General features: G+C 36.2%; 1 protein-coding gene across 10 annotated transcripts in view; it reads right to left on the bottom strand.

Moving 5' to 3' along the window:
* Nucleotides 1-15,560, bottom strand: part of FBXO25 (F-box protein 25) — a 35,581-nt gene that overhangs the window by 5,841 nt on the left and 14,180 nt on the right. For 9 of the 10 annotated variants that reach the window (XM_075049228.1, XM_075049232.1, XM_075049233.1 and 6 more), the window contains 5 exons: nt 13,496-13,588; nt 9,010-9,103; nt 8,067-8,251; nt 5,948-6,130; nt 3,825-3,968 (listed from right to left, as the gene is read on the bottom strand). In XM_075049228.1, the coding sequence (XP_074905329.1) occupies nt 3,825-3,968; nt 5,948-6,130; nt 8,067-8,251; nt 9,010-9,103; nt 13,496-13,588 (699 nt within the window). The remainder of the gene's footprint in view (nt 1-3,824; nt 3,969-5,947; nt 6,131-8,066; nt 8,252-9,009; nt 9,104-13,495; nt 13,589-15,560) is intronic. The other variant, XM_075049238.1, reaches the window with a different exon arrangement.

Below are 15,560 nucleotides of genomic sequence, written 5' to 3'. Positions count from 1 at the left end.
TAGAAAAACAGTCTTTTATTCTTGTGGCAGATCACAAGCAGCTGGAGAACTAAAACCAGCATAAGCCCCAAGAAGACTAAAACCAAGTGTGAAGCATATCACTTATGCAAAACAATTACACTATTTTACATAAGGCCTGGATACTGAAAGAAGAAAAGGTATTTCAACTTCTGTGGCCATCTCTGGGATAACTGAAATGTACTACTGAGTAAGCTAAGAAAATAAAAGAACTGCTCACAATTGCAATGATACGTAGTGGAACAGAAGAAATAGTATACACAAAAAGCATTCATAGAGGGATCAGTCAATAATTAGTTTGCCATGACTTTTACACTACTGAAATTATGTATTTTTCTCACTTTCATCATGGACAAATCTTTACCAAGTCACTTCTGAAAGACAGTAATTCAATATTTAAGAGTTTCTTATAATCATTCCCTCCTTTAACACAGAAGAGTACAAGACGTTCTATTATATCACTGTACCTCCTACAATGAATTTAGGAGTCTACTTCTTATTATATTTAATATTACTATGGTCACAGGTTTTAAACAAATACAGGAATACAAATGCTGCTTCCTGAAAAGCCCTTAAAGACTTGTTAAAAGTAACATTAAGATAGCATACAGTAAAGTGCAAACTTTCCTTACTTCAGCTGTTTGCTAATTCATTCAGTAGCCATCAGTCCTTTCTTTTACAAGGCCTTCTTTAAAAGCACACCAAATGCAGGACTGAAAGAATTTCCGGTGTGCAGCCCTCTCACAATTAATTATCAATTTCATGAACTGATGAAAATTCATAGAATCATAGAATGGTTTGGGTTAGAATGGACCTTTAAAGGTAATCTACTCCAACCCTTAGCTTATATAATTTCCCTAAGTAGTCTCATGTTTATTCATCCCTTCTCTGTCTCTCAGAAGAATTTCTGGAGAGTAGTCACATTCCTTTTTACCTTTAACACAGCTAAGTTAAATTAACCTCTGCTAGTCTTCATGCCCTGATCACTTAAGTACTCTTTCCTCTGCAACTATTCCAATGTTTTCCTTTGTTCTTGAATGAGGGGAGGAAAAAAAAGGTGCAATACCAAGAAGTGTTCAGGTCACTTCCTGAAGTTCTTCTGAATGCCCTTGAAAGCAAAAGCTGCCCAATTTTTGAAGTGTACTATTAAAAGAAGAAACTAAATTTTTACATATTATAAACTATCTGAAGAATCCACTGCTTCCATTTGTTCAAGATTCAAACACTTGCTACTTTTCTCTGTAAGTAACTGTGATTTCTATTTTAAAGTTTGGTTTTGGTGGGTGGTTTTTTGTTTTTTGTTTGGTGGTTGGTTTTTTTTTTTGTTTTGTTTTGTTTTGGTTTTTTTTGCTATATGCCCAATGGAATTACGCAGAGTAAAAGCTTCAGTTGAGAACAAAAATCTATACATTATAGATACAATTATATGTCAACCACTCATATATGTATTTAATTTAATAACCTAATTAAGTATGATACTGAAGCTTGAATGAATTGTCAAACCCTGATAACAGTTCCTTCTGATTAAGAAATATTCTCACCTAGCACAGAATTTTTCTAGAACTAATAAAGTACCTCCTGTCCCACAGCCCCCTGCTTTGCTTCTCATCTCTCTTTAGAAAGCTTGGGAAAGGATATAGATACAAGTGCCTGAAAAAGTAGAGCTATTTTTCCTCCCATATAACTCAGAGTCACTAGCACTACTTTACTCACATTGCCCTGTGAACAGAAGGACTGTTTTTCAGACCAATGATTAACCTCTTAGCGTCCCTGCTGATACGGGTGCCAGTTGTGCAGAAATCAATTCACTGAACAATCTATTTCAGCCTGATCAAACATTTATTTTAAGACAGGGACAAGGCTTAGATTCCAAGACCTAGAGAATGAAAACTGCAATGCAGGCTCACAGAATAATTGTTGAGAGGTGCCTAAGGAGGTCTCTAATCCAGCCTTCTGCTCAAAGCAGGGTAAACTTTAAGATCAGACCAGGCTTCTCTGAGCTTTATCCAGTCAGGTCTTGAAAACATCCAACGATGGAAACTGCACAACCTTTATGGTCAAACCATTCCCTTGCTTGGCTGTCCTCATGGCAGGCTCTTAAGTTCCTCCGAAGCAGTCTTCTCTAGCCTCTCCTCACAGGGCAAGTCCTCAAGCCTCCCTGATTATCTGACCCTCACCTGAACTCCATCCAGTTTATCAGTATCTTTTTTGTATTGGGGACCCGCAGCTCAGTGCCGTATCCCAGATGCAGTCTAATGACTGCAACTGAAAAGGGATAAGGCAGTCAGCACTGGAATGGTGATCTAGTAGAGACTGCTCGTCAATCCAAACAAAGCACCTATAGAACTTACTGTGTTGTGTTTCAGTAAAAATACAAAACCACAAAATGAGTGCTATTATTCCAGTAGTAGATTGGAGTAGTCAAGGTAACAAGACATCTGCGTCTTACCGCGCCTGATCTCTGGAGTTAAACATTTAATTCCAAACACATTTTAGTCATTCCTAATATTCATGTGCTATGCTTTGAATTATACCAAGATCAGAATGAGAGAAATTTACTATAGAAAGCATTAACCCTTTACACAGCAAAGCCAGACAATCCAAACAAATCCAATACCAAAAATGCCCACCTGCATGTATGCTGCGTGCTCACCTTTAAAATTTCCGCTTTCAAAGAAAAAAAACCAAACAACTTTACCCTACATACTGGGCAACATGATGAAGACTTATTCCACTGTAATGAACAGTTCTTAGTCATTCTTGACACAGGTTCTTCAGCAAATGCCCAGGCTTTTCACAGCAGAAGCCAATTCTGACTACCTGCTTTCCTACTATTAATTTAGCAAAACATACTAGTACCTGGAAAGGCTCCTGTGATATCAAGAATACTCAACTTTAAGATAGCATCATTCAGTAACATGCTGCTTCTATGAAAGCTAGCTATCCTGTTAAACAGCCTAGTTTTCTTCTATGGAAAACAAAAAAGCCTCACACTGACACGCAACTCCTCTTAAAATCACAGAAAGACAACACAAGAGGAACTACTCATTTCTGTGAATTAGAATATGAGTATTTTCCAAGATTTCTCAAACATTTATTGCTCTTTGCTGTCCACTTAGCACTACCCATATCTGGTCTTTGAGCTGCAAAATTAAGGATATCTTGCTAACTAGAAGGCCAGGTTATAGTGCAACACAAAGTAAAAGCAGGACTATGTGTTCACACGCAAGTTAAACATGAAAATGCCCTACAGAAATTAAAATCATCCTGTAAGACAGAATATGCTTCATGGGAAACATCAACAAAGTGCATTTTGAATGAAGCTTCAAACATTCCTCCAAGCTTCATAGGGGACAGAAGCAAGACTATAAAAATACAGAGTTTTACACCAATGTGGTAAAAATACTATAGTAGCAAGTTCTCATCAGAGATGTATTGGTTGCCATGCCATGATTAGAAAAAGGATGTCATAAAATGGCTAACTTCATAGAAGTTCCTAACAACTTTGCATAAGATTAAATAGACAGAAGATACAGAGTACAACTCTTTCCACATTGCACTTTTCCTTGCAATTCTAAGTATTGAGGTTATCAGGTATCAAGAGATAAGAATGCTAGATAAAGAACAACTTTGGAATTTAATACTGATTTTATATGAAGTTTTATGTATTATTTGAAAGTTAGATATTAGTTGTCCAATCACATTTCACATGAGAAAGCTGACAAGATGATCTTAATATTTCTTCCCTTTCAGATTACCAGTAGCTGTTTGAACTTATTTCTGATGATCTACTTCAAAGCTCTTACCTTCCAAAACAGAATACTACAGTGTCGACAGAAGTGCAAGGTGTCCCCATACTGTTCCTTTATTGGGTAATATTTCTGAAGTGCAAAGTACATCAGCTTCCAGTCAATGTGACCTTTCTCTGATAGAATCAAATGCCTACAAAACTGGACATAAAATTAATAGCTTTCTTTAAAATTGCTAAAGAAGTAGTCAAATCAGGTAAAGGACTGGAAAAAAAAAGGGTAGTTAAACTGAAGTTTTGTAACTGGAATTCTTTGAAATCAATAATCTGACATCATATATCTGCAAAGCAGTGAGAGAGATCTATCCACAAAACAAATGGAAGGTAAGACATTAAAAATAGGAGGGTGCATATTTGCCAAGAAAAAGTAGGCCATACAGAGCTGATCTAACTACTGTCTTGAAATTATTCTAATTATAGTCAAGAACCATATAACAAAAACAATCTTTAGAGCCCTAAGTAATTAATTTTATACTTTAAAAAAAAAAACACTCAGGAATGAGATTAAAAAAATAACTGTGCGTTACAAATTGGTTTTCTGTTAATACAGTAACTATGGATTTAAATAATACTTTCTCTTTCATTTTAGAAGTATATACATGATCATTTACATATGATCTTTCTAAAGGATAGAAGTAATCAGTGATTGATGTACTTCTTGAGGACATAATCTCCATGTGAAGATTAGCTGATGCATGATGGCTATTTCTCTCCAATTTTAAACACAGCCAAGGTTTATTAAGTATGTATTTGTAAAAGGCTTTTGTTCCACTCAGTGTGGATTAATGCTAATACATTAAGGGCATTCTTCATTCAGAAGACAGCTCCTAGATGGGGAGAATAGCACTGCCTTTCTGATTTCAGCTACACTTTGCTTCGTTTCATAATAGCTTCCCTGTGTAGAGTTCTCAGTTTTTTCCAAAAGTGCTCTTCAGATATCAAGTATGTTTTTGTGGTTGTTTCAATGGTTCAACAAATATACTGCAGAGGACAGGAAAAACAACCTAACATGATTCTGTAGCTTATTAAGGTAGTATACTTTTAAACAGAAAAAAAAGTGCAGAATTTTATATTGAAAAATAAGTAAAATCATTAGATTTCTATCATTAATAACCTAATAAGAAATTGAAATAATCATTTAGGAATGCATTGGAAACACTGTGTACAAGTGTCCTTTATAAGGCACAGGGCTAGCTGATTCTACTGAAATGGTTAAGCGATCTTTTTCCCAGCATTACCTTAGTATTACAGCTTCCTCTCCAACCAGTTTTGTCACCGTTCAATAGAGCTTACCTCACCTAGCCTCAAAATCCACTCAACTGCTACATTAAGATTAAACTTCTTATCCTCGTAACTTTACCTTGCATTCTTCTGAGCTGCTTCTGGAGGAGGGTCTGCAGTCTGCCTTTGTCCGTCTATATTCTCTGTGAAGTTAATTCTAAAGCCCTTCATCTCACCAAAATTCTTATTTGGGTCAACTGCACATGAGTTAATTGAGTTTCACTTCTACCTTTTCTGTTACATTAATACTTAATCTGGCAGTCACTGACCAAATGGTACCACTTCAACCTGTCAGATTTAAGAATGCATATTTTTACTTCCTCCAGTCTGGAATGTACTAGGTTTTTAAATTTCTTCCTCCAGCTCTGATGACGTAACTTCTATTTGCATAGCTTTATGTTCACCTAGTCCCAGCCATATATTACTGTCAGAAAATGGAGACAGTTCTGGAGGCATTCCTAGATTACTTTGATGCTTTTTGTGAGGAAATGACAGAAGAGTACCATTTCTCTTTTTGTTCTTAATTTCAAAATCTCAAGCATTTGTTCTATTGCTTTTGCAAAAATCCAATTTTGGCTTCACTAGACTCTTCACGTAGCCTAAAAGTTTGAGCAATCTGTCTGCCTACCTTGGTTAGTAAAACAAGTTCTACTTTAGGTATTAAAATTAGAAACTGAATACAATTTTTAGTATGAAACAAGCCCCCCAGAAGACAACATTTTCACTACTACTGCACACTGTCATATTTTTATCTCAGAAAGGGTGAGTTCACACTTCATCATTAGTATAACATTTCACAAAGATGAAGGCCACATTTATGCAAATGATAGAGTTTATTACCTGCTTTTCCGCAAAATGGTACTGGCAGAGTTTTTTCCACAACTGTCTGTCTTCACTGAGCATGTATAAAGTTGGGGTCACTTGACCCAGAGTAATAATGTCCCAGCCATCAGAGAACCTATATAAGATGTTATTCAGCATATGGAGAGGGAGATCGCTAAGCGTAAGACCATTGTTGACTTGCTGGAAATAAGAGTTGAAGACTTTTAACCACAAAAACTTGACAGTGTAAGGTACCTCTAAAGTAAGAATCTTATTTGTATCTCAGGTCTCAGTTTAGTTTGTACAAAACCATTGAGTAATATCTATGTTAATTCTGTGATACTTTGACTACTTGGCTACTGTTATTCTCTAACTGCTGTTGTTGAAAACTTAAATGACTACAGGTACAGAAGGAGCTACAGACTGTAGCTTTATAAGTTATAGCTTTCCTACTGTTAAAATAAACATATCCTAAATTCTTTATTTAAATTTCAAATAATTTTAAAACACCTCTGTTCTCATAAAATAATTCAAGAGTATACAGTCTTGAAAACTACAATATATTCAGTTCCACCTTTCAGAGAAGTGTGCTAAAGCCCTAACTATAATAAATGTATGAACCATTTATTCATAATTTGTAAGATAACTACAGTTTCTCAATTTTTATTAAGAAACAGAGCACATGTCAATTTGCCTTATGACAACTAGAGTACAGAATATAGGACTGAAGAGCAAAAATACAGAATGAAAACATTATGAAAGTCAGAGGCAGAAGAGAATAGGTTCATTTCTGAAGTCTGGAGATAGTTCCTGTCATACATAAATGAGGAATTCTGCAGGGGGTGACAGATCAGAGCACTGAAAAAGTTTTCATTGAGAGTATACACTCCTGCTGAACTTTCTCTTTAACAGGGTAACCTACAGCACAACTTGTACATGACTGAATCTGGAGCCTATGCTGCCAGGTGGCACAAAGCCTGACACGACAGGGCTGGAGGCAGTGTCCCAGCTGGCGAGGGAAGGAGTATGGGCAGCTGCTGGCCCCAACTAGTAGAGCTGCCCAGTCATAAGGCACGGGCAGCACAGCAGCTGTACTCCAGCAGGCTCTTTTATGTCAGTTTATTTCGCAACCATTCATCTCACTTATAGACTAGACTTTCCATAGTATCATCTATTATAAACATCTCTGGGACTATCACTCTGTTCAGGAATGTGAGCATTACAGATGCAAAATTTCTCATTGGTTATTTCAACTAATGTATAACAGCTCAGATGGGAAGTGGGACACTGGAAATAAACACAGCAACTGCAGTGTCTCAAAACTGTCTATGCTGTGGTTGCTTGGCATATGAAAACTTCTGAGATTGGGTTCCCCATTTCTTCTTTCTATTCCAAAATTAGCTGTTTTTTTCAGATACCCAGCACACACAATAAGGACAATTTCAACATTTCTTGGCTGAAAGCAAACAGATGAAACAGCTGTATGACTTTACTGTGAGCAATATCTTGCAGCATTTCTTCCTCCAGGAGTAACCCAGACAGGTTAAAAAGACTGCCTGCTTATCATCACACGTTTCCACTATAAAAACCTGAAACAGTGCATACCACATGCTTTGAACAAAGTCACATGATCAGAATCCAGATGCTGAAATCATTATCCTTTTTTTGCAAAAAGCAACTGTGCTAATGAATAAAGCTGTAAAATCGCTACTTGAATGTTTTATTTCTGTTTTCTTGACCCACCTCCGAGATTCCTTTTAGATTTTTATTTCTTCAGTAGTAGAAGATTTACTTTTGAATTAAAAATTGGTATTTTTTCCATCTCTATCTGGCAACATAGAGACAAACATTCTGAAATTTATTTGGGTGAATAAAACTATTACATCTATACATCTCTACCACAAACCAACAGTACAGGCACTGTAGCAGTCCTCATTAGAAAAAAGCTATTGAAACATTAGAAAATTAAGTTGATTCCATTTCATTACTTTCATATTACTTCTCTAAAAAAAAAAAACCAAACCAAGTAAAACTGTTCAAGATGTATTTGAAACTTTGTTCCCTTACAAATCATAAACCAACATTCAATATAATTGCCCTCCCTCAATTACTTTATTAGCATGATTTAATAATATACCTTGTTCATCTGAAGGTTTTTTAGTTGTTGTTGCCACAGAAGGATAGTTTCTAATCGGCAAATCCAAATATTGATGTTCCCTACCAACACAGATTTTCCTACTCCCCTAATCAGTATACAGAGAGTAGAACTCAGATCCTGTAGAAGATCTTTGATTAATCGTGGATTATATTGGTCTTCCATGACTGGAAAACAAAACAAACCAAACAGAATTTTGGTTAACTCGGTTAACCAAGCTAATGCAGTTAGCTCAAGCTAATCAACACTTTAGATGAACTAATTACAACTGAACTGTGTACAAATAACTGCCCTAATTCCCCACCATGACATTTATTAATGCTGCTCCTTAAGTGCAAGATCAATAATTAACAGTATCACAGGCAAATTTGATGTAACATTTCATGCTATGCATTTAATAAACTTAATGCTGAACAACTAGTTATAAATCCAATTTATTCTGTTCAAAGCTGATAGTATTACATCTCCATTTAGTCTGGTTACCAGAAATTTTTTTCAATATTATTTAATAGCTTTTTTTGAAATAAACAATGAAGAAAAACAGTTATGTACTTTAAATCTCAGTAGTTATGTACTTTAAATCTCAGTACATCATGCAAACAGAAAACCAAACGTTACTAATCTAAAAGCTTTCACATTTCATAAAGACTATAATTTAATAGTAACCAATAGTTTCTGAATAGAATCTATTTGTCATTTAACTTCACCAATCTGTTTCAACAAACTTGATTCAATAATCAAGAGAAAACAACTTATTGCAACTGTGGGATGGGAAGTATGAAACCTTTCACTAATTAAATATGCTATTGCTTTGCCTTACAATGTAAAAATGGTAATAAAGCTAACAAAAACCCCCCACAATCAACTGCTGCTTGGTCAGAGCGATTAAATCTGAACAAGCAGAATATAAAACCTTAGGTCTTACCCTTCCGCACAATTTTGTCCAAAATGTTAAAGTAGTTCTTCTGTGCTGCACCGCTCAGTGAAGTTAACTGGGATTTTGCAATTAACTGCAGAAGCTAGGACAAAGAATTAAAACTCAGAAGAACAACAGAAGTAAAGGATGGTTTCAAATACACACTTTCAGTACATACATTCACCTACAACAGCCTAGAGCACTGCAACCATACTTCATGAAAACGTAACTACAGAGTTCAGAAAATGAAACAAGACAAACACGGAAAGCTTTAGGCATTCCCGGTGGCATCCCATGAACAACTCATGAAGCAATGTACATTTTCAAAATACTCTACAAATACAAGTGTTTATCTCTGTGATAGAGCACATGACATAATGGTCTTCATAAGCTGTAACAAAACAATGGAGGGAGTCTGTTTTGGAGGCTCACAAATAGGAATGTGGTCTTTGATGTGGCTGGGTCCTGAATGCCCTGACAGATTTGGTGGTCAGGAACATCACTCTGAACTGATACCAACTACCAGACTTCCAATTTCTAAGTGAAAGTATCATACTGGTCAAACCAAGGTGTGTGATGGACTTAGTGCACTACTTTCTGCTGATGGAGAGGAAATGCAGTATTTTACTTAAACTGAGGAAAAAAATTCTGTGTTACTCCCACATTCAGGACCCTGGTAGAAGAAACCACCATAATCTAATAACGAGTAGTATACATACTATATTAGTAACTTTCCCTTAACTATATAGTAAGGATCTCCTAGCTCTCCACACGTTTCTCTGTGGAACCATTGTGAACAGAAGAGTGGTGAGAACAGTGGGAATAGTCTAGGGGAAAGTAACCAGAATAGCTGAAGTTCTTGCTGCACATGAATGCCAAGCTATAGCTACTAGAGGCAGCCCTCGCTCCATTCTGACACCTTTGCTTTTACATTTTAGATTCAGTTTTGTAGCTGATAAGGCCCACCGTGTCTTCAACAAAAAATGGTCTTATATTTCATACTAAAAGAGAGACTTCGATGTTACGACAGCATTGCAATGTTTTGAAAAGCTTTGTGCCACACTTCTATTGTGATTCATAATGCTGAGTTCCGAACAAGTGTTCTCAAGACATGGGAAAGGGAAAGCAGGGAGCAGAAACCAGCATGTCCTACAGAGTGCTCGAAAGACTAACCTGCAGAGCTGTGCTTTGTAGGACAGCATCAACTATTGACACAAAGGGTGAACAAAGACTAAGCCTGCCAAAATTTATTTTGTATCTTCATTTCTAAAACTGATTTCACACTACACTCAACATTCATTTTCCATTGGAGGAAGAGAAAATACACCTGTTCTCTCCCTAATAATGTTCCTTCTGGCTTCTCTGCATGATCCCTGAAAAAACATGTGCTATGAAAGGAGGAAATAATTCTCCTGATGTATTTAAATACAAGAAATCTATTTATAGAGTTTTTGAGACTAGATATCAGGACCTCTTTCCTGGCGTTTGCAAAGCCTTTTAGTTTGATTAATAATTTAGAGCACACCTAGAGGTCTCTGGCAGTTTGCCAATTCAAGCAAGTATGTACATTTCTCTTGATTAATTTAAAAAAAATCAGTTATGTCACTCAGACTAGAGATCAAAGAAAAAAATTTCACCTGGCTGATTTTAATGAAGACTCCCATTTCAGTGAAGGTTAATATGCAAGGATTAAGGCAGTTTTAGCAGGTGCATGAGTACAAGCATCTGACGCATGAGTTCAGTCTTACCAATACATGCATAGCCATGGCTTATGTTGTCTACTAGAGATTATAACTTTGAATGGATCAACCGTTTATTCAAATAGAAACATTTTGAAAGAAAAAAAAAAGACCATCCATATCAAACTCAATGTATCAGACGTTTAACAGCTAAGAAATGATCATTATACTACAGCACAAACAAGTACAGGAAAACAGCACCTCCCCCAACTGCCCACCCTAAAAGGGTCCTGGGCAGACATCTATATTAAATTTTAATAATGATTGAGAGGTTTTTAGTTAGTTAGAGAATCAAAATGGATCATCTTGGTGGTCTGGGATCAAAGAAGAGCTATCTACTAGGGCTTGGTATTTAAAAAGAAGTCTTCTTGATTTATATCTTGCTATCTTTAAATGCAAGCAGAACAACACACATAAAAGTAATCATCATTGTATTCATGCATAACTAAGAATAATTCTTAGAGGAGAAGGTATAGGAACTGCTGCACTGCATTAAATGAGATGTACACGAAACATCTCCACCATTAGAAACTTCAGGGAAGTAAATGAGAACTTGTATAAAGCAGATAAGTATGGGATGACCTGCTTCTTAAAAGTCTCAGTTGCAGACTAGGTTAAAACCTGATAGAGCAGATTAAACATCCTTTTAAAAAACTTGTTGCAACTTCACATATTACTGACATCCACACAGATGTTTTAATTTGTTAGATACACCACCACAAATGTTTCTCAAGTCAGCAAGTTCTATGGCTACAGAATGAGCAGCAGCTGTCATTCATATTCATCATGTTTATTAGCAGCTCAGTAACTTTTAAGGTCTTAGATGTACAGTTTCTGTACCTGTTGATAAAAATCAGCTTGCCTCCATCACCTCAGAGGAGCTGATGCAAAGATATAATTTTTGTAACTGTAAAACAATTCTAAAATTTTAAAAATTTCAAATAAATTCTAAAATGTTAAAAGGATTTTGGAAGTGTGCTTCCTATTCTAAATCCACCCTAATTTCTTAGGGTCTACCATTACTATAGTAACAGTTTGGATCACAAAGCCAAATTTCTGAATTTTAAAGTATTGCTCCCTTCTCAACAATCTTAAGCCTGGCTAACTAAACCAGCCATTTTATTTTCTTTGGCAAACAGAAGAGAAACTGGTCAATATGCTTATCTTGGACTTTGCACTTTGTTTTGATCAACTGTTTTGAGCAACCCAGCTTAGGCACTGCAGCATCTAAAAAACATGTAAAATTCTAGTTCTGGATTCATTCTGCCTGCTCACCATTCAAGTGAGGCACTCAAGGTTGACACCATTTATAACACAAATCACCTTTTTTTAGATGCTTTTTTTTCTTCCTACTGTTTGAGGCTGAAAAGTCTTGGGAAAGATCAAGGTTCTTGTTTCTGCTCTCAAAACAGCATTAAAAAGCAATGTTCTAAACCACAATGCATATATATACAAAAAAATCTACAAAGGGAATAAAACAGGCAAGTACCCTAACCACTTGCCTTGAAGCAAATCCTTTTTGCTTTGTTTCCTTTGGTCCCACATATCTTGTTTTTCTGGAAGTATAATACACTGTCTCAGCTTCCCAAGGATGGGTAGAATGTGTTTTCTCTCCAAATACTCCACGGCCTAGCGGTAAGGGTGTTCTCCTGGTATGTTTATTTAATTTGATTTGTGACTTTGAGTTCTGGATGCATTCCAACTACATTATTTGTGAACAGCCTCACCACTGAACTGAACTCTAGTCCTGATATGTCTCACATTTTGAGCTTCTCTAGGAGTTGGGACAAGCACTTTACTATCTCAAGTTAGATGACAAAAAAACCCCCAACAACTTAGGGCTAGAGAAAGATCAATACCTGCCAGAACAGGTATTTCCAATTAGGCAGCTGGTTAGGCATTGAGAAATTAAGGCATAACATTATGTGGCTCCCTAAAGTAAAAGTTACATAGTTTTGGAAAATAGGCAGATAGCACCATTGTCCAGAACTTACAAGTTCCATGCACTCAGTTCTCAACTTAAGACTAGACGTGACCCAGGGAAGCTAACATAGTGAGAAAGGGACTTTCCAAGGAATTATGAGATTAGTATATCATAATTGTTTCTATAAACTTCATTCACTACGTTATTTGTAGAAGACAACAACTTGCAATAAAACTAATTTCTGGAAGAAAAAAAAAAGGAAGACTGAAGAAGCTGCGGTCTCAAGTTTTAAGGTATGTTAACAAAGGTAAAAGCATATATATCTTGTCCTAGATAAAAAAAGGTGTGCAATGAATCACAGGACTGCTAAGAAGCTGCAGAAGAAACAGAAACTGCAGAATAATTACACATCAAATATTCTTCTGGAAATTGCTATTTTAAGCATATTTAAGATGTAGTAAACTATATTTAAGATGTATTACACTTTGCTATTTTTGCTTGTATAGGAATTATTTTGCCTTTAAAGAGAGTTCACTACCCAGACTGATAAACAACAACTGAAACTACCATCAGTGTTTCCCTGTAAATACATAGCATACTGGCCATCACCATGCTCCTCAAGCTATAGGCTTTCATAGAGCAACGTAACGAGTTTTCACCAAAGAAAAATTACTCAGTTTAAAGTTGCTTCATGCAGTATAAATTACATATGAACAGGATATTTATACGGTCACAAATCATCAGCTGTTCAGTACAAAATGATTTCTTTTGTACACACAGGCATATTGGGAAATGTATTTTTAAAATATGCATATAAAAATAAAGAGCTTACTTTGACTACGTAATTGAACCTTCTGATGTCCTGAATTGCACTTGAAAAGTCTAAGCGGTTAAAAGCTTCTCCCAAAGTGCAATAGCCATGTCTCTGAGAAGAAGAATAAACACACTTTAAATTGAAAGAAACAAAGATAAAATTGAGGAAAATATTCTGCCATTCAACAGATCCTTATGTATACCATGCTCCCTGGAAGTATAAAGTGTCTGGACTGAAGATTTATTTGATTTCTTTTAACAAATGAAACCAGATATGCTATTTGGAACTAACAAGTACGTAGGAAATAATACTTGACAGGAAAGCCTTTAAACTCATACTAATCATACAATCTGTAATCACTGGTATTTGAGTGTCCTGGGATTCTACTCCGCTATTGCATGGCCACAATGCTGGCACTCATGGCTACTACACTCCCCATTTGCCTCAGCACAAGGTAGAGCTTGTTTGTACAGCAGTCTGAGCTTACAAGCATAAGCATTAACTGACTGAGTTTATGTTCATATTTGAGGGTAAGAACAGAGCTACTTGCTCCTGGGACTGGAAGAACAAATGGTCTCAACATACAGAATTTATTTTCTGGGTGCTAGAAGTTTAGGCACAATTTTTCTTAGGTACCAAGAGCAAAAGCAATTGCATTTTCTTTTGGTACTTCTGCACAGGTGTCTTAAGGTAAAAAATGGAAGTTTCAGAGGCTGTTGTGAACTACTTAAGGTGGTAGTAGCAGCCCAAAATGACATGGGATCACGTAAGCTGAGTAAATTTAGAGCCACACAGCCACACAGGAGCCTTGGAGCAAATATAATGAGGCCAGAAAAACCCTACAACTGGTGAAAGAGATACTTGCATAGCAGTGTGCTAGTATGGCTTATCAGCCCAGGGATGGAGGGGGATAAATAATTATTTGAAGTTCATTCCTAGACAGACTTCCTCAGTGAATTACGTGATGGTGAAAAGATGGCAGTACAACTTAACGTTCCGTTCTGCAACCCAATGAAACCTTACCCTGGATGTACCCCACTGGGACATGAAACAGTTAACTATTCACTGCAGAGTGGTAGCAGTAACTGCCTATTGGTTAATGACTGAATTCAGGATTGTACTGTTTGCTCATCCAGTTAACGTACCCGAGATCCAAGCACACTGCACACTTCACAATATGCACCATTTGGTTGGCTAATAGCAGTGAATTAACACTTACAGGCAACAGAACTTTTGTTGAAATTTAAATATTTGTGGCTCTTCTCTGGCTAAGCTGTTATCAAAAGGCCATGGTTAAATACATTAACGTGAGAGGTACATTTCCTTGAACAGCTGGAAGGAGATTTCTATGAAGCTTCAACTCTATCTTTCCCAATGAACCATCATGATAAAATTACTCAAAGAGCATCTCCTACTTCATTTCAGCTATATACCTGCACTTGTTTTGGTTTTCTTTATTTTCAGTGCTCTCCCACAGCACGTTTCACACATTTCTTATCAAGACATTCCTACTCTTGTCATTTTGCCCCCAAATTCAGTATCCAGTTTGGAAAAAAGCTTCCTAGTTGTGAGACAGCCATTTTGAAATCAAGTAAGATTAAAACCTGTAAGGACAACTAGAGACTCTGTAAATTATGTTTTAGATTAGCTTAAATTGTTGCTCTGAATTTTTTTGTTCAAGTATGCTTATTCCTTGCTACTTTTTCATTCTGCTACTTAACATCTAGCTTTTTACTCTAAACTTTTCAATTTATACATGGAATTATTTGAAAAAGATTAGTGATTAATTCTAACCATCCCTGTTTTGTTTTTTCTATTTATTTTTTTTTAAACAGGAATGGTGAATGGTCCATTATTGGAAGACAACAGCAGTCACAAGAATAAGCTAATTTGTATACCAAAATATTTTGTCCACTCTGAATGGACAAGAAACCCAAGCAAATAATCGTACATCACTAGTACACCAACTCCTGCACAAGCCAGGGTGTGTGTGTGTGTGAATAATCTCAACATACAGGTTACGAAGGATAGCAATGAGTAATTTTAGGCAATTTGTGTTTTGGCCTGAAGGTAGTTTGAAAAC

This window comes from Buteo buteo, chromosome 17 (genome assembly GCF_964188355.1).
Source record: "Buteo buteo chromosome 17, bButBut1.hap1.1, whole genome shotgun sequence".
NCBI lineage: Eukaryota > Metazoa > Chordata > Aves > Accipitriformes > Accipitridae > Buteo > Buteo buteo.
Note: the sequence above shows the minus strand (reverse complement) of the source record. Positions and strands in the feature narration are given on the sequence as shown.